The sequence below is a fragment of the Bombina bombina genome, chromosome 9 (genome assembly GCF_027579735.1).
Source record: "Bombina bombina isolate aBomBom1 chromosome 9, aBomBom1.pri, whole genome shotgun sequence".
NCBI lineage: Eukaryota > Metazoa > Chordata > Amphibia > Anura > Bombinatoridae > Bombina > Bombina bombina.
The window spans coordinates 137,672,536-137,689,885 of record NC_069507.1 but is presented as its reverse complement, the minus strand read 5'-3'; the positions used below and the strand labels follow the sequence as shown (position 1 = coordinate 137,689,885).

The 17,350-nt window shown below is 38.9% G+C and overlaps 1 protein-coding gene across 7 annotated transcripts in view; it reads right to left on the bottom strand.

The window, feature by feature from the left end:
- The window catches only part of BLNK (B cell linker), a 793,385-nt gene that overhangs the window by 133,145 nt on the left and 642,890 nt on the right, over positions 1 to 17,350 (bottom strand). For all 7 annotated transcript variants that reach the window (XM_053692400.1, XM_053692401.1, XM_053692403.1 and 4 more), the window contains 3 exons: positions 5,475 to 5,515; positions 4,575 to 4,731; positions 2,951 to 3,222 (listed from right to left, as the gene is read on the bottom strand). In XM_053692400.1, the coding sequence (XP_053548375.1) occupies positions 2,951 to 3,222; positions 4,575 to 4,731; positions 5,475 to 5,515 (470 nt within the window). The remainder of the gene's footprint in view (positions 1 to 2,950; positions 3,223 to 4,574; positions 4,732 to 5,474; positions 5,516 to 17,350) is intronic.

Genomic DNA, 17,350 nt, shown 5'->3' with positions numbered 1-17,350 from the left:
GTTTTTAAAAAATTACAACAACAAAATTAACCCCTAAAAAAATGCACAGACAGCAAAATGCAGCAAAAAAAAGTGCACCTATGCTACTGCCAGTGATATATAGTGATCACTGGCAAGCTAGGGGTTAATGGCTCTGAAAATTAAATTAAATTAACTAAATGTTTCTGAAAAGAGCCTTTGGGTTTTTAAAAAATTACAACAACAAAATTAACCCCTAAAAAATGCACAGACAGCAAAATGCAGCAAAAAAAAAGTGCACCTATGCTACTGCCAGTGATATATAGTGATCACTGGCAAGCTAGGGGTTAATGGCTCTGAAAAGAGCCTTTGGTTCTATATTTTTTAACAAATAAAAGAAATAAATCTCTCTCTGCTAAATACAGGTCTCTCTCTCTCTCCAACAAAATGGCAAGTGAGGAGAGGGAGGGAGATCCACACTGATCATAGTCAATATTTACAAATATTGACATGATCAGACAAATGGGGTATTTTATTATTATTATTATTTTTTTTTGGGTGGGAGGCTCAGATTGGGTGAGCCTAGCTTGCCCCTATGATGAGGCAGGCTAGGGACACCCCCAGAGGCCCCATGATGCACTGGGCATCGCCATCTTGGATGCCTAGTGAAGGGGGAGGGGGGGGGCTATTTTAGGATTTTTTTTATTTTATACGTTTTTTTTTTTTAAAACATTTTTACTTTTATTTTATAACTAACTAAGTGCCTCGACCCACCGAGGCACTTAGCACACAGGCAGAGCATCGGAAGCGTGTCCGATCGCTTCCGATGCTCTGAAACACTGCCGGGCTCCACGTGGAGCGAAACCGGAAGTGATCACTCGTGGGGGAGTGATCAATCCGGTCCCGGCACTCGGGAACAGTATTGCAGGATGCCTAGACCTCAAGGCAAGTCTGCAATACTGTTAGAGCAGCTGGAAGCGATTTCGATCGCTTCCAGTGCTCTGTTTAACCGACGACGTATGCCATACGTCCTCGGTCGTTAAGTGCTTTTTTTTTTGAGGACGTATGGCATACGTCGTCGGTCGTTAAGGGGTTAAAGTGAAGGTCAACTTTGAAGAATGAAAGCCCGGTTTTTAAAAATACTATTAAAAACAAAGGCACTTTCATTCATCAAAGTTTATAAAGCAGCCGTTTTGTTTAAAATCTTAACCTCTCTCCTCTTCACAGCCGGAGCAGCTTCCCACGCCCGCAGATCCTCTCTTTATACGTCAGCAATTACGAATCCGGCTTCCTCCAATAATGGCTTTCCCCCCAGAGCAAACATTGCCTGAGGACATGCCGTGATTGGAGGAAGTCGGATTATTCGTAGCAGACGTATGAAGAGAGGTTTTGCGGGTGGGGGAAGCTGCTCCGGCTGTGAAGAGGAGAGAGGCAAGTTTTTAAACAAAACGGCTGCTTTGTAAACTTTGATGAATGAAAGTGCCCGTTTTCAATAGTATTTTTAAAAAACTGGCTTTCATTCATCAAAGTTGACCTTCACTTTAAAGAAAACATTAGAAATACTATTACAAATATATCAATTCAAATTTTTTTAATTCAAATACTGCATAATTCTTTCGAATTATTAGAAAAATTTGAATTAAATATTACATTTAAACAAAGCATTAGAAATACTATCACATTAAACGGAACGAACGTGTTAAAATTTGTTTAATTTTTCAAATGTTGCGAAACATTCGCCCATCCCTAGATGTCACCAATAGCACTGAGCTTTTACATATGTATATTGTAATCCACAATTGCGCATGAACTTTCTTTCTTTACCTGCTTTAGCTAGATGGGCTACATGGTTTATGCAGTAGGTTGGCATTGTATTTTTATTTGGAGCAAATTTAATAAGTCTTCAGCTTTTAAACTTTTTATTCGAGGTGTTTATAATTGTTATGAGGATATTGTTTTTAAAATATTTTATTTGAAACGCTTTTCTAACATTTTCCTTAAAGGGACATTATACACTTAATACATTTTACGCACTCCCTCTAATTATGGGTGCTGCCATTTGGGTTTCACTGCAGTTATCTTAAGTAGAGTTTCTGCACGTGTCAACACGTCAGTACTGGAATGCAGTGAAGGCTAAATGTCAATATAGCAGCACCCATGACTAAAAGGGAGCCACGTCTTAATGTTTTTTAAAACAAATTACCATCCTTTTTACTGAAATTATTTTTCAATACCCAAACTCCACTCACCGTTTGCCTTATTTGGAGTAGCCAATCTGGGCTTTAGTCCACAGACAACAAAGCTAACCCCAGTCATAGAGTACATTGTTTTCCAGTTGTTATCTGATAAAGTCACTTTGGAACAGATATGTAGCAGTATGATCCTTAATAAGTCAATAGAGTGCATTTCAAGTTCTGAGCATTAGAAATTGTTAAATTTTCAGATATAAATTACATGAAAAGGGAGCAAAATAAACAATGCAAATATATTGCAAAGGGGTTTCATTATGTGTCACTAAACATTTTATTTTAAAATCTCAAGGTGTTTACTGTCCATTGTATACTAAAATCTATTATACAGTACACTGTCCCATTAAGTGTATCTTAAAACTTGTATATTGGAACCTTCTGACTTACTTACTCTTGACTGATTTACTTACTCTTGAGTATAAAATAGATTTTGTAAAAGGCAAGAGGTGATAATTATCCACCCTAGTTTTATTTTACGCTCCATTGTTTTCTACAATGTAGTTGTTTAAGATATAGACTTATTGTATCATGCTATTTAATTAATTTCACTTTAATTTATGAAACATAATTCATTTTCACATTTTTCACACCTTTTTTTCTTTATAAGCATTTCTCATTTGTTTTGCTTTTATTGTGGGCATTGTTATGGAGTAGTAAAGCAAGATGCATAATTCATGCCTTGTATCTTTAATAAAACAAATTTAGATTGAAAAACAGATGATGTAATGGTCAACCTATCTTACCTCATCATCACACTGTTGCTTCAATGCGGCTGTGGGTTTCTTGTTCACTGGAGGCCTTGGAGCTACTTGTGGTTTTGACAAAGGCTTGTTAAATGCAGGCTTTGGTGATGGTTGGCATGGCTTGGGCAAAGGTTGGTTAAATCTGTGGGCAGGCTTTGGTAATGGTTGAGTAGGCATGGGCAAAGGTTGGCTTGACCTCGGAAGTGGCGTATTCTGTTTGTTCATTGGTTTACTTGGCAAATTAGGTAGCTGCCTGTTTCCTTGTTTATTATCTATGGAGCCGAAAAAACACACTTCGTTTAGAGGATTATAATATTACAGTTTTAATAATCATTTTCACTGTTTATGATTTATTTTACTGCAACAGCAAATGTGATCAAATACTTTTAGTTTGTTATGTGATGTGAAATGTTATATGTTAAGAAGTTACTAATTTTGTTTAGCAGATATTGCTCTTTTATAGAATAAACAGTTTCGTACCATGAACAGTATAATAAGTGTTTGCCCTTTATTATTTAAGGTACCATTAGTTTTGTTTAGTTTTCATTTTTTTTTAATTTGAGTAATTTGTTTCTATTTTCAGCATGTACAGTATGTGCATTATATTTAGAAGTGTACAGGACTCAGTAGACAATGTAGAGAACAGCATATGGGTATCTTCTCTTAGAGGGATATATACTGTATATCTGACTGGATGTGTGATAAAATACAATCCTATAGTCATCCACATTTTGTGGTCTGTGTATTTCACTGTACATTACAGCCACTCAGAGACTTAAAGGGGTCGATTTTTTCAAAGGCTTTGCCTACCTTCGCACCCCTACGACTGCATGTTCTCCCAAGTCCATATTTATGAAGCAGCGGTCATCAGACCGCTGCTTCCCTAACTCTTCTCCACCTCTTAGGTGGCGAATTTCAATCTCGTCCGACCGAGGAGATTGAAAGCTCCTGCCCGCGCGTGATTGGCTGTGCGTGTGTAGGGGTGGCGTTGCACAAGAGTGCAAAATTGCGTTCTTGTGCAATGATGAATTCCACCAGTGGAATTCAGTCCGCCAGAGATGAGCTGCGGTGGACAGGGCGCATATGTACGCCCCTGTCTGCCGTAGCTTGATAAATTGACCCAAAGGGTTAGTGAAGTCAAAACATTTATGATTCAGATAGAATATGAAATTTATACAGCTTTCCAATTTACTTCTATTCTCTAATTTGCTTCATTCTTTTTGTAAAACATACTTGAGTAGGGTCAGAAGCAGCAATGCACTACTGAGAGCAAGCGGCTGATTGGTGGCCGCACATATATGCCTCTTGTCATTGGCTAACATTATGTAATTATCTAGTTCCCATTAGAGCATTGCTGCTTCATCAACAATGAGTACCAAGAGAATAAAGCAAATTTGATAATAAAAGTGAATTTGAAAGTTCTTAACAATTTAATCTATCTGAATCATGAAAGAAAAATTGTGGGTTTCATGTCCCTTTAATGCAAACTTTATATGCTATTATTTAAGATATATATGCAGGCTGGCAGTAGTGAGTGTACATGTTAGAGTTTTAATATAAATCTAACCTAAAAATTCATTATTTAGCATGATTATGGTTTTAAATATGGTGCTGAAAAAACTACCTGCATAATCACTATCCGCTGCAGAAAAAATGAATGGTGAAGGAAGTTTTTCTGGGGCAGATGGAGGTGGTTCATAGTTGCAATCTGTCATATCTTCTGAAGGGACTACATAGGTCTCTGAATCAGAGTTTCCTTCTGGGTGTTCATAATCACTGTCCTGAGGAAAACAAATTTTCAATTTAAAAGGGACAGCCAAGTCAAAATTAAACTTTCATGATTCATATAGAGCACATCATTTCAAACAACTTTCCAATTAACTTCTTTTATCTTAATTATGCACAATCTTTTTATATGCACACTTTCTGAGCCACCAGCTTCTACTGAGCATGTGAAAGAATTCACAGACTATACGTATATGCATTTTGTGATTGGCTGAAGGCTGCCACATGATGCAGAGGGAAAGAAATTGTAACTAACTGACATTTGTCAGAAAAAAAATCAACTACTCATTTAAAATTCAAGCCAAGTGCTTTTGCATTGTCTCTTTATTATGTATTAATTAAGTAACTCTACTAAACCCATTTGTTTCATGGTTTAGTAAGAACATGCAAGTTTACACAACTTTCCAATTTACTTATATTCTCTTGATATCCTTTGTTGAAAAGCATATATAAATAGACTCAGTAGCTGCTAATTGGTATCTGCACATAGATGCTTTGTGTGATTGGCTCACCCACGTGCATTGCCATTTCTTCAACAAAGGGAATCTAAAGAATGAAGCAAATTAGATAAAAGAAGTAAATTGGAGCGCTGTTTAAAATTGTATTCTCTATCTGGATCATGAAAGAAAAAATTGGGATTTTATGTCCCTTTAAATTACCCTTTTATGGGATAAATATTTTTGACTGCATCTGTATAAGCTACTACTTTTTATTTAGCACCTAATAATTCAATGCTTACAAATTCATCCGTCCACTGCTCATCTTCATCCTCCATATTGCCTAAAAAAGAAATTTAACAACCATTAGTTTTGCATTTCATAGAATCAGAATTCATTTATCTGGTTGCATAAACTGGATTGGGTTAGCATCAGATTGACCCCTTTGGCAATTTTCTTATTAAGAACCCATAGATTGTGCAAACTGTGTAACCATTAGTGATATATAAACATAGAACATTTCATTTTTTTAAAAATATGTATTCCCATTTGCATTAAACATACTGATTATGAGAAAATAGTATACAGAATGATGTGTACATAGATTATTTTAATAATAATTCACATAGAGAAACATTTTCCAGTCTAAATAGTTCTGCCTAAAACTCATTAATTGAAATAGTATCAATTAGATATTACATGTTTTTGCATAACTATGTGATAGGAAAACTACATTTACTTTGAAGCAGTTAAAGGGATACTAACCCCATTTTTTTTTCTTTAAAGGGACACTCAGGTTAAAATTAAATTTTCATGATTCAGATACAGCATGTAATTTTAAACAACTTTCCAATTTACTTCCATTAAAAAAAATGTGCAAATTCTTTTATATTTACACTTTTTGAGTCACCAGATCCTACTTAGCATGTGCAAGAATTCACAGACTATACGTATATGCATTTGTGATTGGCTGATTGCTATCACATGGTACAAGGGGAGTGGAAATATACATAACTTTAAAATTTGTTATACAAAATTCTACTACTCATTTGAAGTTCAGACTAAATGCTATTGCATTGTCTTGTTATCTTGCATTTGTTGATTATGCAAATCTAATGTGTTGACTGGTCCCTTAAGGATTCAGATAGATCATACAATTTTAAGCAACTTTCTAATTTACTCCTTTTAAAAAAAAATTCTTCTTTACATTCCTGCTTTTCAAATAAAGATAGAAAGAGAACGATTAGGAGCCAGCCCATTTTAGGTTCAGCACCCTGGATAGCACTTGCTTACTGGTGTTATTGCTACCCAGGTGCTGAACCAAAAATGAGCCGGCTCCTAAGCTTTACATTCCTGCTTTAAAAAAAATAAAAATAAAGATAGCAAGAGAACAAAGAAAAATGATAACAGGAGTGAATTAGAAAGTTGCTTAAAATTGCATGCTCTGTCTGAATCATGAAAGTTTAATGTGGACTAAACTATTCCTTTTTTGGGTTTAGTATCCCTTTAAACTAGGGGTTTCACTGTTGTATGATTTTTTTTACAAATTAGTCTGATTTTGTCTCACAATTCATACAACATTTCCAATTTAAGTTTATTACCTAATTTGCTTTGCTTTCTTGGTATAATTTTTTTTAAAAGCATACCTAGGTAGGCTCAGGAGCAGCAATGCACTACTGGAAGCTAGCTTCTGATTGGTGGCTGCACATATTTACCTCTTGTCAATCAATGTGTGTTCACCTAGCTCCAACCACTGTTGTAACCCTAGTAACCTATTTATAACTGTCCCTAATTGGTCACAGCAGAGAAGGTAACCTAAGTTACAACATGGCAGCTCCCATTGTTTTATAGACACTAACACTTTACAATTATTTTGTCAATATTTAAACAGCTAATAAAACTAAAAAAAAACATCTTTATGTTATTTTCAGACTAATTTTTTCATTAAATGCATCATTCTATCAAGCATTTATTTAGTGTTTATTGTCCCTTTAAAGGGACATTAAACACTTTGGGATGGTAATATAAAATGATAACTTGTATATAATAAAACAACTCTGCAATATACTTTCATTATTTATTTTTTCCTCTTTGCCTGTAATTCCATTCTGAAATTGTGAGCTTTTCAGTTCCTGTTAGAAATGGAAGTGCAGAACACTGTTAAATCCAGCACAACCATTGGCTGCACACTCTAGTGACCTATTTATAACTGCCTCTAATTGGCCACAGCAGAGAAGGTAACACAAGTTACAACATGGCAGCTCCCAATGTTTTATAGACACTAAAACTTTGCACTTATTTTGTCACTTTTTAAACAACTAATGAAACTTTAAAAAATACATCTACATGTTAGTCATGGACTAATCTTTTCTTTGAATGCATCATTCTATCTAGCATGTATTTAGTGTTTAATGTCCCTTTAATCATGAAAGAAACAAACTGGGTTTCATGTCCCTTTAACATGCTATAATACTATCGTTCAGTTCGAAAATTTCAAAACATGGCACAAAGTTTTTTTTTGTCAACTTACCATATAGGATTTAACAGCAAGGTAAAACATTTTTAAAGGGAAAATCTACGTGAAAATAGTTATTTTTTTTAAAAACATAGTTAATCCCTTTATAACCCATTCCCCAGTTTTGCATAACTAACACTGTTATATTAATAAAATTTTTACCTCTGTGATTACCTTGTATCTAAGCCTCTGCAGTTCTTTTCACGGACATGCATTTTAGCCAATCATTACTGACTCATAAATAACTGAGCACAATGTTTATCTATATAGCACACATGAAATAGCAGTGCCTAACTTTGACAAAACTGTCAAAATGCACTGGAATAAGAGGCGGCCTTCAAGGGCTTAGAAATTAGCATATGAGCCTACCTATGTTTACCTTTTAGCAAAGAATACCAAGAGAACAAAGCAAACATAATGATAAAAGTAAATTGGAAAGTTGTTTAAAATTATATGCCCTATCTGAATCATGAAAATAAAATTTATGCTTACCTGATAAATTTCTTTCTTTCTGGACATGGAGAGTCCACAACGTCATTCCAATTACTAGTGGGATATTCACTCCTGGCCAGCAGGAGGAGGCAAAGATCACCCTAGCAAAGCTGTTAAAGGGACACTGTACCCCAATTTTTTCTTTCGTGATTCAGATAGAGCATGACATTTTAAGCAACTTTCTAATTTATTCCTATTATCAAATTTTCTTCATTCTCTTGGTATCTTTATTTGAAATGCAAGAAAGTAAGTTTAGATGCCGGCCCATTTTTGGTGATCAACCTGGGTTGTTCTTGCTGATTGGTGGATAAACTCATCCACCAATAAAAAAGTGCTGTCCAGAGTTCTGAATAAAAAAAAAGCTTAGATGTCTTCTTTTTAAAATAAAGATAGCAAGAGCACGAAGAAAAATTGATAATAGGAATAAATTAGAAAGTGGCTTAAAATTGCATGCTCTATCTGAATCATGAAAGAAAAAATTTGGGTTCAGTGTCCCTTTAAGTATCACTTCCCTTACCCATAACCCCCAGTCATTCAGCCGAAGGGAAATGGGAAAAGAAGATAACACAAAGGTGTAGAGTTGCCTGAGGTTTAGTAAAAAATACTGTCTAATCTTAAGGGTGGGGTTGTGGACTCTCCATGTCCGGAAAGAAAGAAATTTATCAGGTAAGCATAAATTGTATTTTCTTTCCTAAGACATGGAGAGTCCACGACATCATTGCAATTACTAGTGGGAACCAATACCCAAGCTTGAGGACCTGGAATGAAAAGGGAGGGAGAACAAGACAGGCAGACCTAAACAGAAGGCACCACCGCTAGAAGAACATTTCTCCCAAAAGAGGCCTCAGCCGAGGAATAAGTATCACATTTGTAAAATTTGGAAAAAGTATGCAGAGAGGACCATGTTGCCACCAGAAGCTTCATTTTTGAAAGCCCAAGAGGAGGAGACAGCCCTAGTGGAATGAGCCGTAATTCTCTCAGGAGGCTGCTGTCCAGCAGTCTCATAAGCAAAACAAATCATACTTCTCAACCAGAGGGAAAGAGAAGTAGAAGAGGCCTTCTGACCCGTACACTTTCCTGAGAAACAAACAAACAGGGCAGAAGACTGGCAAAAATCCTTAGTAGCCTGTAGGTAGAATTTTAGAGCATGCACAACATCCAAGTTATGCAACAGACGTTCCTTATGAGAAGAAGGATTAGGACAGAGAGAAGGAACAACAATTTCTTGATTAATATTTCTATCCGAAACCACCTTAGGGAGAAACACCAATTTAGTACGAAGGACTGCCTTATCCGCATGAAAAATAAAGTAAGGCGAATCACACTGCAGAGCCGAGAGTTCAGAAACTCGGCAAGCAGAAGAAATAGCGATAAGAAACAAAGCTTTCCAAGATAACAACGTAATATCTACAGAATATATTGGCTCAAATGGAGCCTGCTGCAATATTTTAAGAACCAGGTTAATGCTCCAAGGAGGAGCAACAGGTTTAAACACAGGCCTGATTCTGACCAGGGCCTGAAAAAAGGATTGAACATCTGGCACATCCACCTGACGCTTATGTAAAAGAATAGATAATGCAGAAATCTGACCTTTCAGAGAACTGACTGATAACCCTTTCTCCAGACCTTCCTGGAGAAAAGTCAAAATTTTAGGAATCCTGACCCTAACTCCAAGACAAGCCCTTCGATTCACTCTAATATAGGTATTCGCACCATAACTTATGGTAAATTTTATGAGTAACAGGCTTGCGAGCCTGAAGCATGGTATCAACTTTTCTGACTCAGAAAACCCACTCTTAGCCAGAACTAAGTGTTCAATCTCCATGCAATCAGCTTCAGAGAAACGAGATTTGGATGGAGAAAAGGACCCTGAGTTAGAAGGTCCTTCCTCAGAGGTAACCTCCAAGGAGGAAGAGATGACATCTTCACTAGGTCTGCAAACCAGATCCTGCAAGGCCATGCAGGAGCTATTAGAATTACAGATGCTTTCTCCTGTTTGATATGAGCAATGACTTGTGGAAGGAGCGCAAATGGAGGAAACAGGTATGCTAGACTGAAATCCCAAGGAACCGCCAGAGCATCTATCAGGGCGGCCTGAGGATCTCTTGACCTTGAACCGTACCTTCGAAGCTTGTCGTTCTGACGAGACGCCATCAGATCCAACTCCGGCACCCCCCACTTGAGGGTTAACCTGGAGAACACCTCAAGATGGAGAGCCCACATCCCGGGATGAAAGGTCTGTCTGCATAGAAAATCCACCTCCCAGTTGTCCACTCCTGGAATGTTGATGGCAGATAGAAGACAATTGAGAGCTTCTGCCCACTGAATAATCCGAGCCACCTCCTTCATGGCCAAGAAACTCTGAGTTCCTTCCTGGTATTTGATGTAAGCCACTGAGGTGATGTTGTCCAACAGGATTCTGATAAACCGGGCTAAGGACAACCGAGGCCAAGCCATCAGGGCATTGAAGATCGCTCTCAACTCCAAGATGTTTATGGGGAGAGAAGACCGAGTCCATAGGCCCTGAGCCTTTAACAAGTCCCAGGCTGCTTCCCAGCCTAGCAGGCTGGCGTCCGTGTTCACAATCACCCAGGAGGGTCTCCGGAAGCATATGCCCTGAGACAAATGATCCTGAGGAATCCATCACGAGAGAGTCTCTTGTCAACTGGTCCAGATCTATCCTCTGAGACAGACCCGAATTATCTCTGTTCCATTGTCTGAGCATGCATAATTGCAGAGCTCTCAAATGGAATCGAGCAAAGGGAATGATGTCCATGGAAGCAACCATCAGACCAATTACATTGAGGCACTGATGGCCGAACAGTAGACTGCAGAGAGAGGCAAGAGGAGAGAAGTTTGGATTTTCTGACCTCCGTCAGAAAAATCTTCATGGATAGGGAATCTATGATGGTCCCCAGGAAACACACCCTTGTAGCTGGAACAAGGGAACTCTTCTCCAGATGCAGTTTCCATCCGTGGGAACTTGGAAAAGTCAACAAGATCTCTGTTTGAGAGTTTGCTAGTTGAAAAGATGGCTCCTGAACCAATATGTCATTCAGGTATGCTGCCACCACAATTCCCTGAGACCCGACAATAGCCAAGAGAGCCTCCAGAACCTTTGAAAAAATTCTGGGATCTGTGGCAAGGCCAAACAGAAGAGCAACAAATTGAAAGTGCTTATCTAGAAAAGCGAATCTCAGGAACTGGGGATGATCCCTGTGGATGGGAACATAAAGATATGCGCCCTTCAAGTCTATACTCATCATGAACTGACCCTCTTGGACCAAAGGCAGAATGAAACTAATGGTTTCCATTTTAAAGGACAGTACCCTGAGAAATTTGTTGAGACAAAGTTGAACGCAGCTTAAGAATGCCTCTCTTTTTACCTGATCCGCAGATAACCTTTTAGAGGAGGAATCTGCCCCTGGGAGGACGAGTCTTGAATTCTATTTTGTAACCCTGAGACACTATGTCCACAGCCCAAGGGTCTGGGACATCACGTATTCATGATTTGTCAAAACAAGGAAAGTCTGCCCCCCACTTGATCCGATCCCGGACTGGGGCAGACCCTTTATGCTGACTTAGCCTCAGATGAAGGCTTCTTTGATTGCTTTCCCTTATTCCAAGTCTGATTGGATCTCCAAGAGGTTTTGGACTCCTCTGGCTTGGAGGAGGGAGAGGAAGCCTTTTGACCCTTGAAGTTACGAAAGGAACAAAAATCAGAATTTTGACGTCCCTTAGGTCTATTCTTCTTGTCTTATGGTAGAAAGGACCTCTTTCCTCCCATAATTTCAGACATTATCACCGCCAGACCAGGACCAAACAGGATCTTAACCTTATAAGGTAGCGACAGGAGCTTGGACTTGGAGGTAACATCAGCTGACCAAGATTTTAGCCACAGAGCCCTGCAGGCTAGGACAGTGAAGCCAGAAATCTGGACTCCTAGTCTAATGACTTGCATGTTAGCATCAGAGATTAAGGAATTGGCTAGTTTGAAAGCCTTAATCCTATCTTGGATCTCCTCTAACGGAGTCTCCTCTAAAATTAATTCGGACAAAGCATCACACCAATAAGATGCTGCACTTGTTACTGTGGCAATACAAACTGCATGTTGCCATTGTAGACCCTGATGAACATACATTTTCTTTAAATAAGCCTCCAGCTTCTTGTCCATAGGATCCTTAAAAGAAAAGCTATCCTCTATAGGAATCATGGTTCTCTTGGCCAGAGTAGAAATAGCCCCTTCTACTTTAGGCACGGTGCACCATGAATCTTGAATGGAGTCAGCAACAGCAAACATATTTTTAAAGACAGGGAAAAAGAAATCCCTGGTTTATCCCATTCCTGTGTAATGATCTTCGACACATGATCTGGAACAGGAACACTTCCACAGGGGAAGGAATATCATAGTTTTTTTTACGCTTACTAGATTTCTTAGGGTTGACGACAACAGAAGAATCTGAGTTGTCCAAAGTAGCCAGTATCTCCTTTAGAAGTAACCAAAGGTGTTCAAGCTTAAATCTGAAGTTTACTTCTTCAGAATCAGTCAAAGGATTTGTACTGTCAGAGTCTGAGATTTCACCCTCAGAAGCTACCAAGGTATCCTCCTCATCAGACTTATGAGGGAGGTCAGCCTTCGCATCAGCAGATAGGGCAGACACCTTATCAGAAAAATGTTTAGATTTCCTCTTGCGCTTCCCTATCATGGGAAAAGCAGATAAAGCCGCAGATACCGCAGAATATATCTGTGCAGCAAATACACTCCTCCAGGAGGCTAAGAGGAACTGCAGGGCACTGCATGTGAAGCCATTGAGGCTTGGGACGTTTGAGGAGAAAGCTGTGGCATTGCCTGAACAGCATCATCCTGAGAGACAACAGGCTCAGAAACAAGTAACATAGCTTTACATTTTAAGGTTTTTTCTAAACATGAGGAACAAAATTGCATAGGCAAGACAAATTGAGCCTCCAAACATAATAAGCATTTATCAAACGGAACAAACTTCTGTTCATTATCAATAGCTGATAAAGAACACAAAAAGTAAGGAATGCCTATTTAAGAAAAAAAGTTTTTTCTTCAAAACACTAGGCAAATAAATAAAAAAATACACCTCAGAAGCTGAGGTGCCCTACCATAACCTTCAGAGGCTGAACGAACTAAGGACTCTCCTGTCGGCCAGACAATATCTCACAGCCGCAATGAAGAAAAGCTTACAGGAATGACACCGCTCCGCTCAGAATCAGAAGATCGGGAGGTCACGTGAGCGGCATCAAAAGAAACTGCGCAATAAGTAAAAAGCGCATGTTTCATACTCTGAAGTAAAAACGGAAGTAACCATTTAAAACATTCCCCACATAAGATCTTATTGAAAATAAAAATCATATAGCCATAAGGTCAAAAGCCATCCTAAACCTATAAGGAAGGCTGTTAACCCTTTAGTCTATTACACATACAAATAGTGCCTCCAAACTGCCCCAAAGAATCCTCAATAAAGGATTATAAATGTCCCATTAAATTAATGCAGAAGTACCTAGAAGACAAGTGGCACTTACATGCATATGTAGCTGTCTGGCAGGAAGACAGCTCACAAGGTGTGAAAGGACACATACTCCTATCAGAGACCTGTAGAAAAAGAAAGAACAGAGTAACCAACTCTGGCTTCCTATACCAAGGGCAGCAAATATGTTAGAAAACAAAGTAAGGACCACCTCACCACTTTCTAACTGCTTAAAAATACACCTCAGAAGATGAGGTGCCCTACCATAACCTTCAGAGGCTGAACGAACTAAGGACTCTCCTGTCGGCCAGACAATATCTCACAGCCGCAATGAAGAAAAGCTTACAGGAATGACACCGCTCCGCTCAGAATCAGAAGATCGGGAGGTCACGTGAGCGGCATCAAAAGAAACTGTGCAATAAGTAAAAAGCGCGTGTTTCATACTCTGAAGTAAAAACGGAAGTAACCATTTAAAACATTCCCCACATAAGATCTTATTGAAAATAAAAATCATATAGCCATAAGGTCAAAAGCCATCCTAAACCTATAAGGAAGGCCGTTAACCCTTTAGTCTATTACACATACAAATAGTGCCTCCAAACTGCCCCAAAGAATCCTCAATAAAGGATTATAAATGTCCCATGAAATTAATGCAGAAGTACCTAGAAGACAAGTGGCACTTACATGCATATGTAGCTGTCTGGCAGGAAGACAGCTCACAAGGTGTGAAAGGACACATACTCCTATCAGAGACCTGTAGAAAAAGAAAGAACAGAGTAACCAACTCTGGCTTCCTATACCAAGGGCAGCAAATATGTTAGAAAACAAAGTAAGGACCACGTCACCACTTTCTAACTGCTTAAAAGCCAAGTGGCACTTACATGCATACTCAAGAGATTGATGTGGACACAGCTAAACCCAAATCCTTGCTTGCAGGGAAAAGTTCCCAAAAAAGGAATACAATCTTCAGACACCAACTTCACGTTCTCCATTGACAAAGGCAAAGAGAATGACTAGGGGTTATGGGTAAGGGAAGGGACACTTAACAGCTTTGCTGGGGTGCTCTTTGCCTCCTCCTGCTGGCCAGAAGTGAATATCCCACTGCACATTTGAAAGATAATCTGCTATTTTCTCTTCCAGTTGAATTAATGGAATGTGTTCCCTATTTAGGTAGCACTGTAGAGTGCTTCCTTACTGCTTTTGGTTTTACTGGTGTTCAGAGGAAGGTGCACTTTGATTGCAAGCCAGCTGGAACGGTTTCACTTAACAAGGTTAACATATTTTATATTGGTTATTTAACCCCTTAAGGACCACAGCACGTTTCCATTTTCTGTCCGTTTGGGACCAAGGCTATTTTTACATTTCTGCTGTGTTTGTGTTTAGCTGTAATTTTCCTCTTACTCATTCACTGTACCCACACATATACAGTTTTTCTCGCCATTAAATGGACTTTCTAAAGATACCATTATTTTCATCATATCTTATAATTTACTATAATAAAAAAAAATATATGACCCCCCAAAATCTGTTACACATCTACAACCACCAAAAAACACCCATGCTAAATAGTTTCTAAATTTTGTCTTGAGTTTAGAAATACCCAATGTTTCCATGTTCTTTGCTTTTTTTTGCAAGTTATAGGGCAATAAATACAAGTAGCGCTTATTTCCAAACCACTTTTTTTCAAAATTAGCGATAGTTACATTAGAACACTGATATCTATCAGGAATCCCTGTATATTCCTTGACATGTATATATTTTTTTTTTAGAAGATATCCCAAAGTATTTATCTAGGCCCATTTTGGTATATTTCATGCCACCATTGAACCGCCAAATGCGATCAAATAAAAAAAATTGTTCACTTTTTCACAATTTTTTTCATACTTTAGGTTTCTCACTGAAATTATTTACAAACAACTTGTACAATTATGGCATACATGGTTGTAAATACTTCTCTGGGATCCCCTTTGTTCATAAATAGCAGACATATATGGCTTTGGCGTTGCTTTTTGGTAATTAGAAGGCCGCTAAATGCTGCTGCGCATCACACGTGTATTATGTCTAGCCGTGAAGGGGTTAATTAGGGAGCCTGTAGGGAGCTTGCAGGGTTAAGTTTAGCTTTAGTGTAGAGATCAGCCTCCCACCTGACACATCACACCCCCTGATCCCTCCCAAACAGCTCTCTTCCCTCCCGCACACCACAATTGTCCCGCCATCTAAAGTAGTGGCAGAAAGTCTGCCAGTACTAAAATTAAAGTTTTTTTTTATTTTTTTATTATTCTGCTGTGTAGGATCCCCCCTTAGCCCCCAACCTCCCTGACCCCCCCCCCTCCCAGATACCTTAGATCTTTTATATACCAATTTCCTCCCCCCTCTCTCCCACTTAATATCACAAAATTGTTCCATAGTGTAGCGGTTCCCACCCGCTCCCACCCCATGCACGTGTCCGCCCCTCCCGTGAACACGTCCGTGCGTGCTCCCGATAACTCCGCCCATGATCCCGCCTCTCAAGACTGATCTGTCAACACCGATGGCCATCCACCTGCCTCCCACATCGGCTCCCACCCACAAAAGATTACGGCCATCGATGTCCACCGCTTTCAAAGACCAACGACGTACGGGGTACGTCCTCGGTCATTAAAAGCATTTTTTTGCAGGACGTACCCTATACGTCGTTGGTCGTTAAGGGATTAAAGGAATAGTTTAGTCAATAATAAAAACTTTCATGAGTCAGATAGAGCATGCAATTTTAAGCAACTTTCTAATTTACTCCTATAATCAATTTTTCTTTGTTCTCTTGCTATCTTTGTTTGAATGTAAGCAGTAGGAGCCGGCCCATTTTAGGTTTAGCACCTGGGTAGCGCTTGCTGATTAGTGGCTACATTTAGACGCCAATCAGAAAGTGCTACCCAGGTGCTGAACCAAAAATGGGCCGGCTCCTATGCTTACATTCTTGCTTTTTCAAACAAAGATAACAAGAGCACAAACAAAAATTTGATAATAGGGGTAAATTAGAAAGTTGCTTAAAATTGCATGCTCTATCTGAATCATTTAAGATTAATTTTGACTAAACTATTACTTTAATAAAAGAGATGCAGCTGTTTGAATTAAAAGTGTAGTTCTGTGCAACCTGACTCATATTTTTGTTTCTTAACACAAACACAAGCTTTTACAAATAAACTGAAACATGCTATGTGCAAGGCTTAGGGCTAGATTTATTAAAGCAGAGGCGTACAGGGGCGCGTATACGCGCCCCTGTACGCCTCAGCTTGCCTGTGGCGGGGCGAAATTACCCGCAGGTATTCGCCATTGCACACAAGCGCAATTTTGCGCTCGCGTGCAATCCCGTCCCCTGCCCACGCACAGCCAATCACGCGTGGGCAGGAGCTGTCAATCTCCTCGGTCTGACTAGACCGAGGAGATTGAATTTCGCCACATTAGAGGTGGCGAAGAGGTTAGGGAAGCGGCAGTCTGGTGACCGCTGCTTGATAAATGACGGCGAGCAAGTTCTTGAGAGAACTTGCAGCCGTAGGGCTTTCATAAATCTAGCCCTTAGTGTTGTGCTCTCCTTTCCCACATTTGAAATTCATTTTGCAAAATCTATAAATCTTTACTAAAAAAGGATTTGCAAACAGGAAATGGTTTGTACATAGAAAGAAACTCTGGAGTAGTTAAA